The sequence below is a fragment of the Anser anser genome (genome assembly GCF_964211835.1).
Source record: "Anser anser genome assembly, chromosome: 18".
Classification (NCBI taxonomy): domain Eukaryota; kingdom Metazoa; phylum Chordata; class Aves; order Anseriformes; family Anatidae; genus Anser; species Anser anser.
In genome coordinates, this window is record NC_139739.1 from 12,261,374 (window position 1) to 12,284,578 (window position 23,205).

The window sequence follows — 23,205 nt, forward strand, 5'->3', positions numbered from 1 at the left end:
TTTTTTCACCTTTTTTTCGTGTTTTTAACGGGTTTATCGGTGCCTTCCCTCCCAGCTCCATCCCCGGGTTTCGGAGGGGGGGGAACGGCACCAAACGAAAAGGGGCGGCAGGAGAGGAGGGGGGCGCCGGGATCAGGCTCCTGGGGGCCGTTTATAGGGAAAATAAAAGGGAAAATTAAAAAAAAAGGAAAATAATAAAAAAGGAAAATAAAATAAAGGAAAACTAAAAAGGAATATTTAAAACAAGGAAAATTAAAAAAAGGAAAATTAAAAAAGAAGGAGAAAGAAAAAAAAAGGAGAAATGGAAAAAACAAAACACCCAGAAGCGGGAAGGGTGCGGGATGGAGACCGCAGCCCCCGGTGCCCCGGGGCTCTCCGGCTTTGGGGCGGCCGGCCCCGACCCCCCCGGCGCCCCGACGCCCACCCCCTGTCCCCCCACCCCCGTCCCCAGCCCCAGCCCTTTCCCGGTGCGGCAGCGGGGCTGGCGGTCTGGATTTCTCCGATCGCTTTCCCTTCTCCCTTCCCACATCTATTTGAATCGGTTGATTTTTAATTTTTTTATATATCTATATTTTTAATTTCCGAGGGCGGCAGTAATTGGAGAGGCTTTGATTACCCCCACACCCACCCTCCCCGAGCTCCAGCCTCATCCCGGGGCCCCGTCCCCATCCCCGGCTCTCCATCCCTGCGATTTGGGACCCCCCCCCCAAAAAAAAAGACCCCAAACCCCCCCGGATCCTCGCTTGTGCCGCTCCCCCTTGCACCTTGCAATAAACCGAACCTGAGCTTGGGCAACTTAATTTATTTGGGGTGGCGTGGAGGGGTTTTGGGGGGGGGGGGGGAGCGCAAAACCCTCTCCAAATTTCCCCGGCTTGCCGCACCCTCCCGTCGGTGCGACCTCCCCCCCCCCGGCTCGGGGCCGTCCCCCCCCCGCCCCGGCGGCGCTAATGAGGGTGTGTGTTGACACGGCGAGGCGATGCCCCCGCTTTGCCTTTGTTTGGGAGGTGTGAAAGGAGGGGGATCTGCATGAGAAAAGGCGGCGGCGAGCGCGGAGCTGCGGCGGGACGGAGCGAGCCGGTGCGTGGGGGGGGGGGGCGCCCCGTCGGGGCAGGAGCCCCCCGGAGAGACGGGGGGGGGGGGGGCTGGGGGATAAGGGAGGGGGGACAAGGGACGCTTGGGGGTTTGGTGGTGGCCAGCCCGAGGAGGGAAAAGCCCGAGGTTAGGGGGTTATCGCCCCCCCGCCCCGTGCTGCCGTCGGGGGGCGGTGGTCGGGGTAAATGGGAACCCCAAATGGGAACCCCAAATGGGAACCCTAAATGGGAGCCTAAAGGGGGCGGGGAAGGGCTGGCGGAGATGGGGGTGTCCCCGTCGGGCTGTGCCCCCCCCCCCCCCCCCAACGTTTCCGTTCCCCAGCCTTGATTTTTTTCGTGGGAAATAGGGAAAAGGGGGGGGGGGGGGCACCCGCGGGCAGGGTGCTGGGGCCGGGTGGTGCCGCTGGGAGCTGCGGGGCCTTCCCGGGAGGGGCACGGGGGGGGCACGGGGGGGTGCTGCGGGCAGCCCGACCCCCCCCATCGGTATATAACGGGGACGAGGCGAGGGGTCCCGTGGCGGGGGGGGGGACACACACGAAGCCCCCTCCGAAGCGCGTCCGGCACCGGCTGCAGAACCCCCCGGGGGGGTCCCACGGTGTTCCCCAGCCCCCCCCCGTGTCCCCAACCCGCCCCCCATGTCCCCAACCCGCCCCCCCCGCCCCGCCCCCGGCCCTCTCCAGGGTCCTGAACGGCCCCGGCCCCCCCCCGGCCCCGCTCCCTCTCTCGCTCTTTCGCTCCCCCCGTTTGTTTCCTTCCTTTTATTTTTTCTCTCTCGATTTCTCTTTTTCTCTCTTTTTTTTTTCCACCCTCTCTTTTCCTTTCCTTGTCTCTCTCTTTTCCCTCTTTTCTTTCTTCGTTCCTCTTTTTTCTCTTTCCTTTTTTCTGTTTCCTCTTTTTTCTCTTCTATTTTTTTCTTTTTTCCTCTTTTCTCGTTTTTCTTTTCCTTGCTCTTTTTTCCCCTTTTCCTAGTTCTCTTTATTTTCCCTTTTTCTTTTTCTTTATTTTTGCAGTTTCTCATTCTTTTTCTGTTCCTCTTTTTCTCTTTCCTCTTTTTCTCTTTCTTTCTTTACCTCTTTTTCGCTTTTTCTTTTTCCTCTTTTCTGTCTTTGTTTTCCACTTTTTCTCTTTTTTCTTTACCTCTTTTTCTCTTTCTTTCGTTTGCCTCTTTTTCTCTTTCTTTCTCCTTTCTTTTTCCTCTGTTTCTCTTTTCCCTCTTTCCCCTTTTCCCCTTTTCTCTTCCTTTCTTTCCCTCACATTTTTTCCTTTTTCTTTTTCCTTTCTTTGTCTTTTTCTTCTTTTTTTTTTCTCCTATTTTTCTGTTTCCTCCTTTTGATTTTTATTTTCCCACTCCTGGTTCTCTCTCTCTTTCTCCCTCTCTCTCTCTCTCTCTTTCTCTCTTTCTCTCTTTCTCTCTTTCTCTCTTTCTCTCTTTCTTTCTCTTTCTTTCTCTTTCTTTCTTTCTTTCTTTCTTTCTTTCTTTCTTTCTTTCTTTCTTTCTTTCTTTCTTTCTTTCTTTCTTTCTTTCTTTCTTTCTTTCTTTCTTTCTTTCTTTCTTTCTTTCTTTCTTTCTTTCTTTCTTTCTTTCTTTCTTTCTTTCTTTCTTTCTTTCTCTCCTGCTCCCTCACATCCCCTTTCTTTCCCCCACTTTCCCTCATTTTCTCTCCCATTTCACACACACACCTCCAGCACCGATCTCTCCATCCCTCCCCCCTCTCCCTCCTCCCATAGAGAGGTCCATTTGCCAAAGGAGCAGAAATTTTGCAGACGTGACGATCTGAGGGGAAGACCCTCGGAGCCCCCACGTCCACCCCGCCGGCCCCAGCCCCGGGGGGGTCCCAGCACGATGCTCTTCTTCTGCCGGGACCGAAGCAGAAAACCAAGCTGCCAGTGGCGGGGCGGGCACGCACAGCCCCTGCTCCCCCCCCAAAATGTGGCAGCCCCAGGTCCGCGGGGGGACCCAGGCAGCCGACAAAAAGAAGTGCAAACACTGGGTGTTGCGGAAAGGTGATGCTGGGATGCGTCCTGCTTCTCCTCCGGCACAATCCCCCTGTGGTGCCCCCCAGGACAGCGAGGAGTCGGGCTGCCAGCTGCCCCCCCCGGCCTCCCCTGGCTGGAGGGGGGTGCTGCCAGCTGCCCCCTGCCCCTTCTTCCTGCTCCTGGCCACGCACACGTGCACTCGGATCCCCTTCCCTACACCCACCTGGTTCTTAACGCAGCCCTCCGTCATGTCACACACACACCGACCACCCTATAACATGCCCCCCCTGCAACACCCAGCTTGGTGCCCCCATATCCTCTGCCATGGGTTCAATAAAGGGGCTCAGGGCTCGGTACCCCCCTGGGCTGTCACCGTCACCCGGACACGTGGTGACCTTGCTTTCTTCTCCCTTCCCCTCTCCTCCTGCTGTCCCCACTCCCTTCTTCGCCATGCCCAGGGCACAAAAGGGGCCCTGCTCCAGGTGGGTCCCCGTCACCTGAGGCAGGGTCCCCGTGGGGCTGGGGGGCGAGCGGGAGGCTTGGAAGGAGAGCGGAGTCCCCATGGGCTGGGGAGGCAGCTGGAGTCGGCTTCTTCATGTTTTTTTCTTTAAATGCTTCTCATCCTTTTTAATTTTTTTATTATTTTTTTTTTTAAATTCTGGAGCAGGACAAAAAGCAGCGCGGGGGCAGACAGGTTTCCCATCTCCCTCTTCCAGCTGGAGGCGGGGAGGGCTCCTCACCTGGGCCAGCTGGTGGCGGGGTCGAGCCCCGGGGATGCTCTGCAGGGCAGAGACCCCCCCAAGGAGCCCCCCAAGGAGCCTCCGGTGCCCCCCAGCCTTGCTTCAGGTGAGTCCCAAAGCTCCTGTGCGGATGGATTTAACCCTTGCAGTGCCCGGGTGGTGACAAAGCCCCCCGGTCGCCGGCACCGGGGCGGTTGGGTGGCTCAGCAGGCACGCTTATTACGGAAACACAAAGTGTCTGTATGGGTAAACACAAATGTGAAGGCGTTGCACGCGGACGCACGCGTGCCACCCCCCAAACCACACAGGTGCACCCCCCCGGCTCTGCTCACGCTGCTCTGGGTGCAGAGGGAGCTTGACTGAGGTGGGGGCTTGCTCCTCCTTGCCCCAGCGTCCTGAATACACAGTGGCAGCCCCGGAGGCCCTGTTCTCTCCGCAGAACCCCAACCTGGTCCTGCGCTTGAGCGCTGGCGGGGATGAGCCCCAGCAGGGGCAGGTGCAGGTCCTGGGCTCGCGGAGGCTTTGTGCAACTTCTGGGGGCTTGAGCAGGGGCTGAGACAGAGCTGGCGGCAGCCCCTGGCCCTGGATCTTGATTTCCTTGCACTGGTGCATGAGAGGAGATGAGCAGGGTGCAGGAGGCTGCACCTCGGAGCTCTCCGGTCACCCCTCGCACCGCATCCCTCTTTGTTTCCCCCCACACCCGCACCTCGAACCCTTTGGAAAGCAGACAAGCTGCCGACGCCGGTCCTGCAGTGGGCCTGGGACAATTTATTTATTTATTTTTTTTTCACACAAGGGGTAAACACAATAATTTCAAAGGAGCGATGGCTTCCCAGCGGAGAAGCCAGGAGGGACCTGCCGCGAGGTCCTGGCGCGCTGTGTCGCTGACGCTGATTCGATCTGACACCCGGGTGTCTCCGAAGCCACCACATTGTGTGCCGCAAATGTATATTAACATTAGTATGCATTGGCACAATATGGATCCATTATTCCAGGCGCTTCTGAGAACTAGGTGCTGCGCAGGAGCAGCTGCTGCTTTTGAAGCCTCAGAGCGTCAATAGATTCAGAGGTTTTAGGGCCAGAAGGGACCCCGGCGACCACACAGCCCGACCTCCTGCGGAGCGCTGGTGGTTTCGGCATCCTGCCCCACGACGCCGGGCTGGGCAGCACCTCCCCTCCCGCAGCTCGTGCTGGAGAAGTTGCCATCGCCCTCGGTCCTATCGCTCTCCTCGTTAATCATAAAAGGGCTTTTTATTTTTTTGTTATTTTGCCTTGTGGAGATCCGGCTTGCCACCACTTGGTCCTCTTGGGTGTCCCCCCTTCTCCCATGCCACCGGGTGCGGGCAAGGGAAATGCTTTTCCCCTTTTGTTGAAGTGGTGACTGCACAGGACGAAGGAAAATAAAAATATCTGTCCTGGAATGCCCGTCTTAAAAAGGATTCTCATGGTGGGGGGGTGGTATCTGGGAGATGTTCAGGTTTTGGGTTATTCCCTGGCTGTGACCATGCACCAAACGTTCAGGCTTTGTTCCAAAACATCTGTGTGCATGCATTTAGCATCGAAGGGTGTTCTAGGAGGGCTTTGGTTTATATTACTTCTCCCAGTTTATATTACTTTCTCCCAGAAAATGAAGGAAAACAATTAAAAGAGAATAAAAGTAAATAAAAAGAGCTGAAAGTCTTATGTTATGGTCACAAAAACTCATCAAATAACCACCTCTGGTGTGACAGCTGAAGACGGGTGACGATAATTCATGCCACCTCTGATCCCCAAGTCACTGCTGGGAACTGGCTGGTAAAGGGTCTGGGATCAGGTCCAGGGTTTGCCTTCGCACAGGGGTTTGTCCCTTCAGTTCCCCCATGTTCCTACTTCGTTCTGGGGGCAGCAGCCGTGCGATGGAGGAGGTGAGGCCATCCTGTACCGTATTTGTGAGACAACCTCGACGCTGAGGTTTTAGGGACCCTGTGAGTGGGGGACACGGTGCCCACAGGAGCTGGGGGGGGCTCCTGGGGTCCCAGTCCTGCCCCAGCCAAAGCAGATATGGGGGGCTGAGGGATGTGCTGGTGCCTGCGAGCCCAGGAGGCTCTCCCGTCCCATGCCCAGGTTTGGGGTCCCGTCTCATCCCTCCCCACATGGGGCTGCTTCAGGACCAGATGCTGCTCACCCATGTGCTTTGGGGCAGCTTGGCTGACCTGCTGAGCTCCTGCTCTCCTTTTTGTGCTGCCCTTGGAGGCTTTCCCTACATGCTACAGCTGGCAGGAGAAAGCACAAAGCTAAATACCCTTTCCCATCCTGAGCTGGAGATGGTGGAAGCAAAATTTAAGACAAGCCACAGGGGTTGTCCCTCCCGGCACGGAGCTGCCCATGGGACTCCTCGCTGCAGGAGCTTAAGTGATTAATAGGAAAGCAGACAAGCTTGTAGTGGGGAAATTCCTTGCAGGATGGTGAAACCATTGAAACCAGAGCTGGCTCTGGTGGCCCTGTGCTGGTAGACAGGAGAGGGTCCTGGGGAACTGCCGTTTCTGGCACGGTGTTGCTGTATGTGTGTGTCTCCAGCTCAGGATTTTGGCGGGGTCCGGGGAAAAAAGGCAGCGTTCCTGGAAAGGATGCCTCCAGCACATCTCCTCCTACCCTGCCTTGCGTGAATTGCTTCGTTCCTGGCTGCCAAGCCGGATCCTCCTTTGCCTTTTCTGTTCCGCTCCTCGGCTCGTGTCACAGCCGGCTGTCCCTCACCTCTCATCAGCCCTGACAGCGACGAGGGGAAATGAAAAAAGATTATTTGGTATCATTTTTCCCTTCTACCAGGCGTTTCATGCAGGAAACACTTTCAAAGAAGAGGGATGAATCACACAGCCACAGAAATTAGAGATGGAAAGGACCTCTTAGGTCAGCCAGTCCATTTCCCTGGCAATGCAGAAAGGCTCAGGGGTGCAGCTAGGTTTTCAAGGACTTCACCCAGTTTAAAACAACTTCGGCAACTTAAATCCATCCCAAGCCAGCTACAGCTGGACGAGGGCTGGGTTTTGGCCGAGTGGTGCGAAGACCCCAAAGCTTTCTCCCCAGCAAGGTGCAGATTTTTGCCCTGGGATCTGCTGGGGAGAGGCTGCGGAGTGGGGCATGGAGCAGCCGGACCCCTGGATGGCCACGGGCTCTCAGCTCCTGGGTCCCTGTGCATCAATTTTTTGTGATATAGATGCCAAATCAACCGTTCCCATCCTAGCTACAGGCTATCCAGCTCCTGTAGAAATTCCTTCCCATGGGGAGGGAGAGAACCAAAAAAGCCGGGAGCCGAGGGGGAGATAAACCCATAATTACGTTAATTTTCCAAGAACCCTCCAGTTCAGGGGCTTGTGGTTGAATGCAGACTTTTGGCCACCTGACCTTTCTCCCAGTGACTCTGCAAATCCTTGTATTTATTTTTCTGGTCATTATCAAGAGGCAGAGAGAGCCGCCGAGCACAGGATGCGGCCCAGAAGGACCTCTCTAATTAACCCAGGAGGGAGAGCATCCCTCCCGCCTGCCCTGACCCTGTACCGACAGGGATGGAGCGGGCTCGCCAGCACTCACCTGGGCACCGAGCCTTAATCCCCGTCCCCAAAACACCCAGCCTCTGATCCGCCTTACGGGGTACAGCGCCGCGACGCTGCCACCTCCTCCTCCTAAGTGGTCACCTGCCAGCTTCAGCCGGAGGCGTAATTGCCATCCTCGAGGCCTGAGCCGTCTTATTCCCCTTGAAGCCGATGAGGAAACCTCCCAGACTCCGCAGGAGGCTGTGCTGCGATCCCCCCGGCTCTTTTCCCAGGATTTATCTCCTCGCGGGGCCGGGAAGGGAAGGGTCTGGAGGGAGCGGGTGCCTCGGGGAGCCGGGGCGAGAGAAAGAAGAGCAAACACAGGTCCATTAATCCGCAGTTAGTCTGCCTTTTTTGTTAGGAAGATGAACTTGATGAGTTAATTAAGCCACAGCCTGTAAAACCAGTTTATTTGCATAGCAAACTCCTGGGCCAGTGCCGCTGTGAGCGGGCATAGCCGCGCAGACAATTCCGGGGAAATTACAGCCTCATTAATATGCTAATCTGGTTGCAGGCCTGGAACGAGTTTTGGGTTTGCGATGCTTGGGGGGGGGTCGGGGGGTGGGTTGCTTAGCAACCCTTCCCTCCAGGTAACCCTTCTCTTGCTTGCCCTTGATATCCCCCAAGGATGGAGAGGGACGGGGGGGCCCCGGTGATGCCACGCGCGAGCGAGCGCGGCGCGAGGAGGGGGGGTTTGGAGACCCGCTGCAGCCCCCGGCCCCAAATCGGGCTGTGTGGGGTGTGTATGGGGTGGGAGGGGATGACGGGGAGAGCTGCGGGTCCTGCATCCTGCCCCTGCCTCCATGTCATGGTCCCTGTATGCCACTGGGTGCCTGTCACCGGATTGTCCCCACGCGGGGTGGCACGGGGCGTTGCGGCAGGTCCTGGGCTGGTTCTGGGGCAGGAGGGCTCTGGGCAAGGCTTTCCTTTAGCCATGCCGCCACCACCCACCCCATAACCAGCTGCCAGGGTGAGGGACGTGCCCCAGGTGTCCCCGTGTCCTGCTTCATTGATGTCCACCAGATGTGGGCCACCGAAAGTCCTCCTGGTCCGACCCAGGCTCTGCAAAACCAGGTAGGGTCAGAGGTCTGGGAGATCTGGGTGGGAGGTCTGGGAGATACGGGTCGGAGATTTGTGAGATCCGGGTTGGAGATTTGGGGTTTCTGGGTCAGTGATCCAGGAGATCCAGGTCAGAGATCCGGGAGATCTGGGTCGTTCCCCCAGCACGAGGGGGTCAGCCGGGGATTACACCCCCCGAGAGTTCAGCTCCCCTGCTCCGCCACCACCACCTCCACGGGAATTAGATGCCCTGACAAAGCTGGCTTTTTTTGGATGGAAACTGCAAGCTCATGTCCTGGCTGGAGGTGCCTCTCTGCCCCCCAAAGCTTTGCCCAGGGCAGTTTAGGGACGTCCATCTCCACTCATCCACCAGCCCAAATGTTCTTCTTTGAAGTGCTAACAAGTGAACCCCCCCCCCCGGAAGTTTTTGCCCTGGATATTTCCCTGATGACGAGCCCCCCAACCTCTCCGTAGGAGGCTGCTGGAGCCTCCTGGATCACCTGGGAAGAAGGGAGCTGCTGCCTTCCCCCGGGAGCACCAGTCGCTGGGGCTACCCATCCATTAACCTTCATCAACTCAAATATTTATTATTCATATTACCCCAAAATGTGCTAAAAAGATGAAAAAAAAAGGGAATTAATGCGCCAGATCTTGCATCCACCTTTTAGCTTATTACGGTGCTAAAGCAGTATTAACATTTACAGTCTATGAGCTCTGCTTTGCTTGTGCCTGAGGCCAGGGGGTTTAAGCCAGTGCCGAAGTTAATAGCCAGGCTGGTTAAAAAAACCCATAATGTCATAAACTGGGAATTTTATTCGGGCTGTGGCCACTGGCTCTTTCCTACTGAGAGGCGAAGCAGCTCTCTCCGTGCGCTTCGGCCCCGTTGCCTGCTCCAGGGCCTTCCTGCTCCCTCAAACACAACCAAAATTGGGTGAAATTGTGTTTTATTCCTCGGTGCTGATGAGCCAAAGAGCACCACATTTGCCACAAGACAACGGGTTCGGATGCTGGCTGAGAAGCCCCATCCCCTCCCGGGACGAGGAGCTGCCACGGATGAGTTTTCCAGCCGGCATCTGTATTCATACCAAAGGACACCTCTTAATTTCACATGGGTGCTGAGCTAGCACCCTGCCCAGGGCATCACCTTGGTGAAACAAGGCACTAATGGCCCTGAACAGCCTCACCTGGGGCCTCCACCCACGGCTGGGGTCTATTTAAGCCCAGACCTGAGCCTTCATTCACTTTTTGAGTTTTGCTGGTGGTGCATCTACTTCAGCTTTGCCTGCGTGTGGCCACGAACCTTCTCGCTGAGGACCTCAGCCTATGGGGCGACCTGTTTTGCACCTATTTTGTTGCTGCAGACCTACCTGATGGTCACTGGGCTGTGCTGCTGGGCACGACCCTGCCTGATATATTGCTGGGAGGGTGAATTGCAGCAGAGCTCACACTAACCCCAGCTGCTCTGTCTCCTAGCCTGATGGTTTTTCTTTCCACAGTTCCACTTGTGGTGGCACCAAGTCCCTTGGAGCTAGGATTCACCTCCTGGCATCACTGGAGACCTGAGGTAGGTGAATGGGTGGGCTGTGAATTCCCTTGTGGGATCCCCCTGAGCCCAGCCTCCATCCCCTGGGACAACCACAGGCGCTTTCTGGCTGTTCATGCTTACACCCACCCCTTAAGTCCCTGTGCATGGTGCCAGCACATCACTGAGCCTGCTCACAGGACTCCGGGAGAGAGCCCTTGAAGCTGAGGAGCAATGTTCTCTTCCCAGAGGATGAAATTAAGTCTCAGCTTTTTGGGCTTATTTCTTCTGTGGCTATTTTTTTTTTTTTTTAGCAGAGCCACACAGGCTGTGAAAACAGAGCGGAGTCCTATTTGAAATTCAGAGGGCACCGTCAGCCCATGTCATTGGCAGAGAATAAATAAATACCTCCTCTGAGCAAGTCAGGAGTGATGTGTCGCTGGGCTCATTCAAGGTCGCACCCGTAAACATGCGGTGGAGGCAGGAAGCAGACCCCAAGGGGGCTGGATCTGCAGACCCCAAGGGTGATGGATCTGCAATCCAGCCCTCGCTCCCCTGCCGGACAGAAATCTGTAGGATTTCTGCAGGATAGCGCAGGATAATCTGCAGGAATGCCAGGCACACATGGCCCTCAGTCTGGGGGGTCACTGGAGATGCCTGTGTGCCTCTGCTTGTGTCCTCCCCAGGTGATGGGGGTCTGAATGGGGACACGTGGGAATATCCATGGGCTTTTGGGGGAGCTGGTTTTGCAGTGTGCTGTGCGCCACCCAGCGTGTTGTCCAGGTGAGGTTTGTCCATAAGGTGCTGCTGGATCCCAGCCCTGAGGATGCCCCACTCCCCATCAGGTCCTGGTGTGACTGGGCGGTTTCTGAGGGTCTGTGTTTGGGGTCTTCCTCCATCCCCAGTGCTTAACCTGGGGGAAAAGCGACCAGAGGGGGAGACCCCACCAAAAAAACCCCTCCCTGCTCCTCCTGCGCTAGGGCTCAGACCCCAGGTCCGAGGCTGCTCGGCTCCGAGTCTCCGTGGCGCTCCTCACCCTTTGACGAATCCTGGCATTTGCGAAGTTATTATACCTCATTATGGATTGGATTTTAATCTACTGTAAATAGTCCTACCATTATAGTGTCATAAGAAGCAATTAGCCCCCCTGCTTGCTTCTATGCATGAGGGGAAAGCTTTAATATCACGGAACTGCGAGGGCTTGATGGGGCTGAAGCCTACGTTCATGCAGGCGGAGGCTTGGCTCCGTGGTGTTAACCTGCTCCGTGCCTGCCCAGAGATGTCCCCTCCGTGCCCTCAGGTGTCCGACGGGAACATCTCCGGAGCTCCTGGGTTGATTTCCACCCGGGACCTGTCCCCTCCTCGGGTGCGCCTAGCGGCACAGATGGAGATCTCCTTTCAGCGGGCGAACACAGTTTGGGCCGGTGATAAATTGTGGTTTCCTCACCTTGCCCCTAGCCCAGTCCCAAAGGGGATTATCGTCTGCAGGGCTGAGAGGCGTCCGGAGTCCAGTCCCTGCCTTGCCTCACCTCAGGGTGATTATTTCCAGTCTCGGCGAAGCTCTCCTCCTTCGTGGTGTGGGAGAAATTCATTATCTGGAGCAGGCATGCTCGCAGGGTTAGAAATGAGCCCTACCTGTTTGGAGCCCGTGTCACCTGGAGCTGGAGGGAGCCTGGGCGCTGGGATGTCATGGCCGTCCCCACTGGGTGACGTTGTGTGATTAATAACAGCCCCGGGTTAATGGGGTTTTAATGGTCCTCCAGCAGCAGGGAGGGGGGAGGCATGCTCAGCCCCGAGCCAGCAGGGTTGGGGGCTTGGTCCTTGTTTTGAGGGGAATCCGAGGCGGTTTTGTGCTTGGTGCTGTGCGTGCAGATGGCCGTGGTGTGTGTGTGTTGGGCAGCACGGGCAGAGCTAGAGGTGTTTGGGGCTGGGGAACCGTGATGGAGACACCCACCCGTGACCGTAGCACGGTGCATGATGGATGCAAGCATTTGACACCATCCCCAGGCCCCCGTGCCCACCCTTACTCCGTTTCCAGCAGCAGAGGATCCCTGCAGCGGAGATTTAGCTGCAAAAAGCCTTTCCTTGCCTTCTCCAAGGGTGGCCCACAGAGGGGCCAATGCTCTGTCCTCACCTCCAGGGTCCTCGCGGGCCCCCGCTGCAGCGAGCACTCCTGCTCGTGGGGGTTTGCCCCAGAAAAATGCCCCCCAAGTCCTTTCTTTGCAAAAGAAGCCGGCTGCCTGTTAATTACATGAGCCTTCTCATGGGCAATTGAGCTGGCTGTGTGTGTGTGTGTGTTCACGCTGCCTGCAAGCCCTTGCCTGATTCATGCTCACAGGTGACTGAAACGAAGCCAAATCTCTGCAACAAAGCAGAGCAGTGCTGGCTGTGCCCACCTGCATCCGGGCAGCATCCTTCCTCCCGGTGGCCACCTGGGCCCCAAACCCAATTTTTGAGCCCTGAGATGCTGCAGAGCCCCCAAGGGCTGTGCCTGTTACCTCCCCTCTCTCTGCCTTGCTGTTATCCATCTGAATATTTTAATCCTTGGGGGGCGAGCAGCACGCTCCCCCCTTTCCAAACAACCTTCCCTCTCTTATCTGCTAAAAGCAGGGCCGAGCTGTCCCAGGCTTTGGGTGAGCCCCATCGTGGAAGGAGCTTAAAGCAGGAGCAGCATCCCCGCCCTGTGCACGGAGGGGGCCGGGGAAGGAGGGAAGCATCTCATAATTACAGGGTACGAGGCGGTGATAAAATGATAATGGGCGAGTTCTGACCCGGCCAGGCCAGGTCGGCGAAGCTGTGAAATAAATTTAGCAAAAGAGCGAGGGCACGGGGGGGCTCCCAGGCTGGTTTGTGAAATGCCGGTTTCACAAACACGACATAAATTGGACTGCAAACATCTAATTAACCTTTCTGCTTATTTTTTGTTGGGAAAGGTGACGGAGCCCAGCCGAAGCTGGCACTGCAGCGTGGTCTCCCCTTGTGCTGGAGGACCTGGAGGAGAGGGGAGGGAGATGCTGACGGGCTCCTTGCCCAGGGACAAAAATCTTCCAGGCTTCCCCGTCCTGGGGTGGAAGCGGAGTGTGATCCCTGCCCTTGCTGTGGAAGGAGAAGGTGCTGGTGTTGTCCCCCCTGTATTTCTTTGTTCTTTGTTGTGGGGACCTCCCCGATCGCAGCAGGTGAGGATGTCCTGTGGTGTCCCTGTGCCACGGGGCCATCACCTCCGGATCCGACCCAGCCCCTTCGTAGAGCAGGGCAAGGGCAGGAGCACGTCCCTCCATGCTTTTCCATGGGATCCGAGGGCTGCTGCTTATCTTGCTCGAGGGCAATGCTCTGCATGGCTTTCAGAAGCCTGTGACACCCCCCCCCCCCCTTGCAATCCCCTCACTGCCTCCTGTCTCCCCCTCGCCCCAACCCCTTCTCTTTTTCACCCCACCTTCCCCCAGGGGCATCCAGCCAGTGCAAGCGGTCCCCTGGCAGCAATGATGAAGATGGATGTCTGATTGATTCTCTCTCCTCTGTGCAACCCCCCTCTGCAGCCCCCCCCCCTTTTTTTTTCCCCTCGTCCCCCCCCTTTTCCATGCCCTTCTGGCAGAAAATTAAAAGGCTATTTGTTAAAGGGTGAAAGCCCTCAGGTGCAGCCCCCGGCTGGACAATTTGTCTCCATGAAAAGGATGCTATTATGAGAGCGGCTGGATCCAGGAGGAGGGGAGGGGGGGAGAATTTGCCAGGAGAGACGGGGGGGGGGGTGTTGGGGAGGGGGAAGGAGGCATCTCGGAGGGACAATGCGGCTGGGCTGGGGGGGCTGTGAGATTGCCAGGGCTGGCTGTCCCCCCCAGCCGGGCTGTGGTTCGGGGAGGGGGGAAGGAAGGGAGGCTGATCCTCCTGGGGTGAGGATGGTGGTGGGCAGAAGTGCCTCCTGCCAGTGGTCCTCTGTGTTTCCTTGTCAAAGGGGATGGAGAATGGGCCAGGGTGGGTTTTGGTATAGCTGCTGGGGAGCTGTGCCAAACCCTGTCAGTTCCTGGGGCTGGCCATCCCTTCCTCTGCTCCAGGGATGATGATGATGAGGAGGAAGAAACGTACCCGTGGTTCTCTTGTGCAGTGAATCCATCAGCTGAATGTCTGTCTGCAGATCTGCCCCAAGGTGCCATCCCTCCCTCCATCCCAGCATGCATTTTTTGTCCACGACTCCAACAGCCCAGCTCTTCATCATCCTTCCTCTCCATCACCGAGCCCTCGTTTGTCTGCCCGCTCCTCTCTGATTTTAGGCTTTAACACGAGGACCCCTCTGAGGATCTGTGCTACCCTTCCAACAAGGAAGACCTCCACAGAGCGGGGGGAGCCCCCAGCCCTTTCCCTCTCCAAAATATTGTAAGGCTCCAAACTGGGAGAGGCTGAACACCTCTGAGCTCCCCCGGGAGAGACCAGGGCAGGAGTGAGACCTGCATCCACCAACAGCTTCCTGCAGCTGCTGAGAGCTTGGTGCGGCTCCTGGAGGTGGTGGCAGGGGAAATATTGCTGGGCAGAGGGGCTGGTGGCATGGGGTTTTGTGCAGAGGAGATGATGTGCACTGGTTGTGCCCAGCTCCTGTTGCAGAAAAGGACCTGGAAGGGCAAGGAGCAGCCCAGTATGGATCAAAAGGGGCTCTGCTGGACCCTCAGGTATGGCCAGGGCTCAACACGCAGTTCCCAGCTGTGCCTCGACCTGGGGGTGCCCAGCCCTGGGTTCTGCTCCCTCGGGACACGAATGCAGCCCACGCCGCAGGTGGGAGCGTGTCCGTGGGCAGGATGAGGAGAGAATGGGGTGGCCAGGTGCCTGCAGGAGATCACGAGCTGATGAGATGTGTTTTCCCCATTTTGTGATGCTCCTCCAAGCAGGGATGCTGCCTCCTCCCATGGGCTTTGGTGCTCCGGTGTGTGCTCTCCTCTCCTGGCATCTCCTGAACCCAGCTGAAATAGATTACAGCCTAAGATTTAATGATTCAGCGTTTCTGTTGCTGCTGATTTACTGAGTGATGCTCAACTTTTTATCAGCTGAAGAACTGCTTGGCCATCAGGAGCTGCAGGCGGCTGCGGAGGGAATTAAATAATAATATCTTTGGGATGTAAAGATGGATGGGTCGGATGCAGCAGCACAACAGTCTCGGCAGCGAAGTAAAGGTCAGGATGGGAGCTAAAAGAGGAAGGAGGGAGTCTCCGCTTGCTTCTGCAGCCTGCCAACACTAACGCAGGCTTAACCCATGTGCATGCCGATGTCTTTGTGCACTTATTTTAAATTTCTCCTTGCCAGAATGGCCTGTGGTTTGATCCAGGGGTACAAGTGATGTGTTAGCCAAGTGTGAGGTTTGTGTGATGGGCAGCAGCGTTCGAACCTGTGATGCAGAGCAAAGGCAGGGGCTTTCCAGAGGGATACGCGGTGCCTGTCTCTGTGCACAGGTGCTGGGGCAGGTGGAGAAAAGCAGGCTGAGGGCTGGATGACTCCAGAGCAGCAGGAAATGTTGCTGGGGACACACAGGTTTGCAGGGAGGTTGTGAGCAAAGGGGACAACTGGCAGGAGCCTGAGCACAGCCGGTGCCACGTCTCCCCTCCGAGCTGGCCCAGGTGAGGTGAGCGTGGCGCTGCTCTGCAAAAATGGGAAAAGAAAAATAAAAAGAATAAAATGGCCCAAATCCAAAGGCGAGGGCTCTCGGGAGACGGCGCAGAGCTGCTCAGCGCCAGTGCCTGAGAACTGTGAGGAACGTGAAGTGGAAACCAATGAAGCGTGGGGAGCGCGGCACGGCGCAGCCTAATTGAGGGACAAAACCCGAGCAGATGGGCGGCCCTGCCCACTGCCCCCAGACCCCCGGGGGGGCCGGGACCACCCCGTGCCCACAGCCTTCTCCTGTCCTCATCTTCCTCATCATCCCTGCTGGCTTGTCTCTAGGTCCTGGAGGTCTGGTTTAGCTCGTGGTGTGGCTGTGAAACTATGGGGAAGCGAGGAGGGTGGGCTCGGGGGTCCCATTGCCCATGTGGGGCTGCTCTGCAGGTGGGCACTGCCCCCCCCCCCCCATTCCTCCAGCCCTGGCTGTGGGGAAGCCTAATGAATCAGTGCTGATTAAACACTTTCAGGTAATCAGATAAAGGCGCCATAAAAGCGTGTTGCGGTGGTGATGATGCGCTTTATGGTGAGGAGAAAGCAGTGATCCCAAATAAAAGCCCAAATTAAGGCAGGGGGAGGTCTCCAAAGGTGGCTTCAGATCTGGGGCAAGCTCCATGTTAAGGGTACAAAAGCATTCAGGCCTCTGCCAGGCTCCCACCTCTCCTCAACCCGCGTCTCCTCTTGACCTCCCTGCTCCTCTCCGGGAGCCTTCCTGCTGGAGACGGAGATTAATCACCTCCCACGCGGCCCCGTGGGCTTCCCCCATCTGATAACGTGTGAAGGAGGCTGACAGGGCCTGCTGAGGCTCCGGCAGCTTTCTCTTCTCCCTGCCTTCCCTCCCGAGCCCTGGCAGCACATCCATGAGGCCACCGCATCCCCAGCTTCGCTGCCGGCCTCGTACCTTGACTCACAGCACCCAGCCTTTAACCTCGCCCTGCCAAGCCCACTGCTAACCCGTGCCACTAAGCTCTGCATCTCCACGTTTCTTGAAGATTTCCAGGTTTGTTGGCACAACCGCATCCCTGGGCAGCCTGTTCCTAGGCTGCACAATCCCTTCAGTATAGAAATTTCTCCTGATATCCAACCTAAACCTCCTCTGGTGCAACCTGAGGCCCTTTCCCCTCATCTTATCGCTTGGCTGGGAGAAGGGCCTGAGCCCTACCTTGCTACAACCTCCTTTTAGGTAATTTAAAGTGCAATAAGGTCTGAGCCTTTTCTGCAGGCTGAACAACCCCAGCTGCCCCTCACAAGACATGTTTTCTAGACCCTTCCCCAGCTTTTTTGCCCTTCTTTGGACACCTTTGGACACATCCACTCGCTCATGGCCGGCAGTGCCCCAGGCTGCATGGACGGGGCTCTCATCCTGTGCCTCCTCCCTGGTTCTGGACCCTTTGGGGTTGCTAACTAGGGAGGTGATTTCCATTTATTATTTTACTCAGGTGACTAAAACAATTTTCTCCCCGCACCAACAAGGGTTTTCTTTTTCTCCTTTCCCATCAGTGCAGATGAAGCCTCCAAACTTGTTTCACCTCAAGGTTGAAAGCACGGAGATGAAATGATCCAACTCCTCCAGCGTGCTACCTGTTAGAAACTTTCATTTAGGTAAGCTGGTTTGCCAGATTTGGCAAGAATTTTTACCTTTCCCTTGAATTCCCTATTCATCCTGAGACAACGTTTTAAAGAGTAATGGAGGATTTGTCCTAAAAAATAACAACCTTCCAGGCTGGAATCCACTGGGTCTTCCACCCTGGCACAACACCCGGAGGAATGGGTTTTCATCCTGCTAACAAAGTGAGCCCCGAGGTCTTTCCGAACCCCATAAAACTTGGGATTTCTTTAGCTTTGAGTCACGGGAGCAGGAAAACTTGTGTTCCCCATCGGTGTGCGTCCGTCCTCATTAGGACAGGGGGACGGGGGGGGGGTTGTGGGGCTGCTCCTTTGTCCCGGCCCCGCGTTTCATCCCCCGCCGCCCTACGTGGGCCGGGGGAGCGCCGCGCGGGGTCATGTTTGTTGTGTTTCCAGGAAGCCCCTCCAGAAAAAACATCCTCGGAGCACAGAGGTTTCCCTTCTGCCAGCACACAAATGAACCCCAAACAGAGCCCGCTTCAAAGCCGCCGCCTAATGAGCCGCTCCCCACCCCGGTGCGACGAGGGCCCTAACGAAGCCTCGGCAGGACAAAGGCGCCAGCTTTGCTTTTTGAGCTTGCTCAGCGGAATTAAAAAAAAAAGAGAAGTAGAAGAGGGGGCAGGGAGCGGGGATGCCGGCACAGGAGGGGCTGATCATTTTCCTCGGTGCCCCCTGGCACGTCTCCTCCCCTGGGGCCCACGTCCCGAGCCAACCTGAGCACCCCGAAGCCCCCCCCCGAGCATCCCGTGGAGATTGGGGTTTGTGGGACCGGCCCCGGTGTGCTGGGGGCTGCCAATACCGTCTGTAATCCCCCTTCTGCATCAGCCAGCTGAAGCCTCCTGGCCCCAAAAGCCTGCGGCAGGTGTAGGAACCAGCTAAGGGAAAACAAGGACGGCGGCAAATGCTGGCTGCAGAGCCCCGATGAAGATCCTAGACAGGGAACAGGCTCACAGGTTTTTCCTCCCGAAGTATTTTAGGAGGGAAAGCATCCAGAAATGTTCATTCTGCAAAAGTTTTCTTTTGATGATGCTTTTTTTTTTTTTTTTGGATGGCAGAAAATGCTTCTTCCCATGTTTTTTCTGGTTTTGCTCGCAAAAAAATGTTGTTTTCCTACTTTCTTTTATTCACAGCGTTATTTTTGTCTGGCTGAGGAAGCATTTTCTGCCACAGAAATGTGAAACAAACCTAAAAATAATGCAACTCTTGGCCGCGCTCTGCAGTTCCTGGCGCCACGTGGAAATTTTCCCGTCCAGCGAGCAGCGAGGGAATTTCCCCCGGGACCAGATCCCCCTGGCGCACCCAGAACTGCCACCGCTGGCTCGGTTGAAGGGGATCCCTGTGCCTGAGGTAGGTCCCTGCCCGGGTGCAGAGCTGCCCGGAGATGCATTTTTGGGGCTGCCCTACTCCCTGCAGCCCTTCCCAGCTCTTCCCATCCATCTTCCCAGGCTCCGGGCGATGGATGGAGCCACCAGCCCCGCAGCAGAGGTGTTGATGCCATTGATCAGCTCCAGCACTGATTTCCCCCTCTTCTCCCTGATGTATTTTCCTCTTGGCTGGAGAATAAATAAATACAAGTGGCCGGCACTGTGTGTCCGGAGGTGGTCGGGCTGTGGGGTTTCCCTGGGGAGCGCATTGACCAAAAGCATCCCCTCATCCTTCCATCCGTGGTGGAGAGCTGAGCATCACGCCCTGTGTCTCTGGGGATGGAGCGGCTGCGTGGCCGTGGGCTGAACGATGCTGGGGGGGGGGGGGGATTTAGGTCGCAATTTTAAGTGGTTTGCAAAGCCCTGGGTTGAGGTGGGGATTCGGGTTGCAATTTTAAGCAGTTTGCGAAGCCCACCGTGAGTTGGAGCAGGCAGCGGTGGCTTCCTCGGGACACATCCCGTGCTCAGCCCATATGGGGCTGATCCTAAAACACATCCCAGCCTGGCGAGCCATGGGAAGGCGGTCTGGTGGTGCTGGGGCTGCTGTCTGCATCTCTTCCCAGGAAATGAACCACGGCTGGAGGTGAGCACACGTCCCCATCCCACCCCATCCCTGGCATCCCCCTGTCCCCACCGGACTGGGACGGACTCAGCCGCTAGGATGGGTTAAAAACAAGCATGCGAGCAGCCCCCCCCCCCCCCCCCATGCTCAGTGCCAAGGGAGGAACAAAACCCTGCAGCAAAGGGCCCTCGAGCGAGTAATCTCTCCTTCAGATGTGTCCCAGCATCCCTCCGCCATGCGCGGCCCCGGCAGCCACCACTTGAATTAGCACCCAAGGATTATGGGAGCCACAGTCATTAATCTAGGTGACAAACAGGACTCTGAAGGAATATTTGCACCCCGAAATTGAAAAGATTAGGCCATATTTGTCAAGGATTGGTAGGCTTTATCGCCTCCAGAGCAGATGCTGTTAAATATTCATGAGCTGCATAAGTGGGAGAAGACCTCGCTAGGCCTGATGACTTTCAGAGAGAGGAGGGAAGGGGGGGGACAGGGACGGGGGGGACACGGTGGCATCGGCACGCTGAGGTGGCAGGGGGCTGCTCTGCACCACCAGGGGCGTCGTGGCAGCAGGGGGTGGCTGCAAGCCCGGCCTGGGGTCCCTGCTGTCCCCAGAGCCAGCCCGGAGCTGGGTCCCCTGAAAGGTACTGAGGTGCTGGTGGGCCACCAGGCTGGATGTCCCCACGTGTGTCCCCTTGGTTCTGGGGATGGCCTCTGGTTTGGAGGTGGCCCCCCAAATTGTCAGTCACCCTCAGGGGCATCACAGCCCTGCTTGGTGGTGTTGATTGATTTTGGGAGCCCGGCTCCATCCCATCCGGGTTCCTTTTTCTCTTAGGATTTGCAGTCCCCATCGGCTCCTGCTTGGGCACAGCCCTGCAGCCACCTCCTCTGCGCCACCACAAAGACTTGCAGAACCCAAACCCTTGCCTTCTGCCTCCAAAACGCACTGCATCCCGCGGTGCAGAGGCAGGCTGGAGGTGGAGAGAGGTGAGGATGGTGGGGAGGAAGAACTGCAAGAGCGGTGGGAGAGGACCTGGAGGAGGAAATGGGTTTGAGAACCTGGAGGTGATGGAGGAAAGCAGCTGGGGAAGGGAAATATGGGAACAAGATGGGGGAGGGATGGACGGATGCTCAGGACTAGACAAAAAATGAAGAATGATGAAAAAGTAAGTAGGAAAAACGTGCACAGTCATCTCCTTCACCTCCTGACCCTCAGTCTCCCCCAAATTTAAGAGCAGCTTCCCCCCGAGCCGGTGAGGCCCCTGCAGACCCCAGACCTGCTCACCCCAGACCCAAGCTGGCACAAAGGACCTGGCACAATGTCATCCCGGAGGCTCAGCTCTCTGCAGCCCCAAATTCCCCCTTTAGCTGGGGTTTTCCAGCACCCAATTCCGGAAATGCCGAGCTGCTGGCTCTCCCAAAGGAGCAGCAGAGGTGGGAAGCCCCCCAGCAAGGCATCTCCAGCCCTTCCATCCCCGATTTTTTTTGGCAAGGAGGCAGGCAGGACGGGTGGTGCCACGCGGGGGGCCGAGGCCCCCCTGCCCTCCCCAGGTTTCTCTCTGTATCTCCCACGCACACACGCTTGGTCCGGGGCCAGTTTGAACCCAAACTCCGAATCGCAAAGAGCCAGGGAGAATTTTCAGCGCACCAGAAGCCTTGATTTTCAGCCAGCTGTTTCCCCCAGTGTCATTCAACTGATAAAGGGAAAAGCCAGGGCTGGCATTAGGAAAAGCATCTCGTAAGCTGCAAAACCAGCAGAAAAAGACTCCGTTGCCAGGCTTGTGGGGCGACAGACACTTAATTTAGTGCAGTCCAGGGATTTTTTATTTTTTTTTCCTTCAATGTTAGTGGAAATTCCTGATTCATCAAAACCACAGTTCTTTGAAAGAAGGGGTCAGTCCCACTGATGTTTTCACTCAATTTAAAGAAAACCCAAACCAATAAAACCGAATCAGATGACATTTTGTACCCAATCTCTTCCGAAAGGGAAGAAATTTTTCACTGCTCATCCCAAATGCCTTTTACACGCGAAGTGCGCGGCCGCCTATGGTAAAAAGAGATGGCAGCTCCAAATTTGTGGAACTGTCAGAAGCTGTTTTCATGACCCCACAAGGAGGTTTAGGTTGGTCTGAAGGGCACCCAGAGTTCCTCTCCCGCAGACACCCCTGTTTGTCACTACTTTGGGTGTGCTGCATGCTGTGAACCCACCCAGCAGCGCTGTGGCCAGGCGCTGCTCCTGGCATAACTTCCACTACGCAGGGGGAAAAAAAAAGAAAGAAGATAAAAACACTGGAAATGCTGCATCACCTGCTGCCCCAATCCTCGTCTCCACCTCAGCCTCCGGGAGATGTCCAGGTTTGGGTTCAGGCTGGGGTTTGCCCGGCCCCACTCCATCCCACCTCCGCTCCCCAGACCCCCCCCAGCCTCGGTGCGATTTAATGTCTCGCCGATCTGTCCCTATTTGACAAACAGGTGATTTTGCTAATGAGGAATAAATGAGATTCACAGGATGAGAGAAAGGGAACAGCAGCTGTCGTGAGTGCAGGATGTGCTGGCTTTATTAAAATAATATATGGCCACATGCTTGGTATTAGGGCTCGCAGTTTGAGAACTCCCATCTCCTCCCTCCCCACTCCCCCCGCCCCAGGTCTCCCCTCCCCTCTCTCATCCCCGTCCCTTTTCCTGGAACATTTTCCAATCAGCAAATTACTGGCTGGAGAGCCCAGGCCCTCCCAGGCCATGCATATGAAATACGGCCTCACGTGGCCGCGGCTGGGCTGGGGAGGCAGGGAAGATGTGTGCAGACGTGTGTGTGCGCACATGGATGTGTGTGCACATGCGTGTGGAGGAGGCGAGGGGAGGGGAAGGGTGGATTTTGGTGCTCTGGAGGATTTGGGTGCTCGGTGATGGACGCTGGTGGAAGAGCAGGTGGTGCACGGAGAGTTTTGGGCAGCAGGAGGAGGCTCCTTCGGGCACGGGGACATGGCTGGTGGCTCTGGAAGGAGATCCAAGGATTGGTGGCACAAAATCTGACCCCGGGCTCTGGGTACGGGGTCAACGAGCGCATTGGATGGCCCTGGGTGGGGCAGGAGGATTTGCCATCCCATGCTCTGTGTTAGTGCCCCCTCGGGACATAAACATGTTGTGAGACAAAGCTCAGAGCACTGTTCTCAGGAGTATGGTCTGCAGGCAAATATTTAGAGCCAAAGGGTTTTTCTTGTTATTCAGCTGGGAGGACGCTTTGGTGAGAGGTGACGTAGAGGGGGGAAGGAGAAGTTTGCCTTATTCCCTCTGTAAAACTCCCTGGCACTTAAAGAAGAAGGAAGAAACCCTATTTTTTTCCGAAATCCTTTCCCTATGTTTCTAACCAAAATTTCCAGTCTTACCTGTAGTGGGTTTTCTTGAGCTACCTCCCCAGTAGCTTGGGAAGTGGCAGGCTCGGAATAGCCCCGGTTACAAAAAAGACACAGAACAGGTATTATTTTTCTGCAGGTTTTCAGGGCTGGGGCTTTGTTGACCTCCTCTCCAGGTAAGCTTTGAGCAGCAGGGAGGAAGGTGCTTCCTCGGCCAAGCAGGAATACCCTGGCAGTTTTAGCTAGAAGGCAAAACGTAATCTGAAAGGGACAATTCTGATGTGGAGTAGCAGGAAATGACACAGTTTTAAAACAATATTTCTGTGATACCAGAAGCCCAAGAATAAAGAAGAGACAGACTGGCAAAAAAAAAAAAAAACCGCAACCAAGCAAGAAATCCTCCAACCCATTTTTAAATGGTTGCAATGAAAACAAACTTTTTTTTTTCCCCAGAAAATAATAGTTTTATGATTGTTCATTAAAAATATCAATTCATGTAAATGATTCCCCCACTTTTTGTGCAGTATTTCAAGGCGATGCATACTTTCTGCTCACGACTTCTCTCCGTGCTGGTGGTTCTCATCCCAGGAGGGGAAGCAGCTCGCTTGGGGCCAGTGCTCGAGTCCCTCCTGGGGTCGGCAGCTCCGA

At 56.0% G+C, this 23,205-nt stretch overlaps 1 protein-coding gene across 1 annotated transcript in view; it reads left to right on the plus strand.

Moving 5' to 3' along the window:
• Positions 1 to 341: 341 nt before the first annotated feature.
• Positions 342 to 23,205, plus strand: part of LOC310883747 (uncharacterized protein) — a gene marked incomplete at its 5' end in the record, with an annotated part of 35,370 nt that continues 12,506 nt past the window's right edge. Inside the window, 4 exons of the mRNA XM_083804560.1 lie at positions 342 to 467; positions 1,772 to 3,914; positions 17,098 to 17,194; positions 17,615 to 18,565. Coding sequence (XP_083660686.1) covers positions 342 to 467; positions 1,772 to 2,869 — 1,224 coding nt within the window. The 3' untranslated portion in view covers positions 2,870 to 3,914; positions 17,098 to 17,194; positions 17,615 to 18,565. The remainder of the gene's footprint in view (positions 468 to 1,771; positions 3,915 to 17,097; positions 17,195 to 17,614; positions 18,566 to 23,205) is intronic.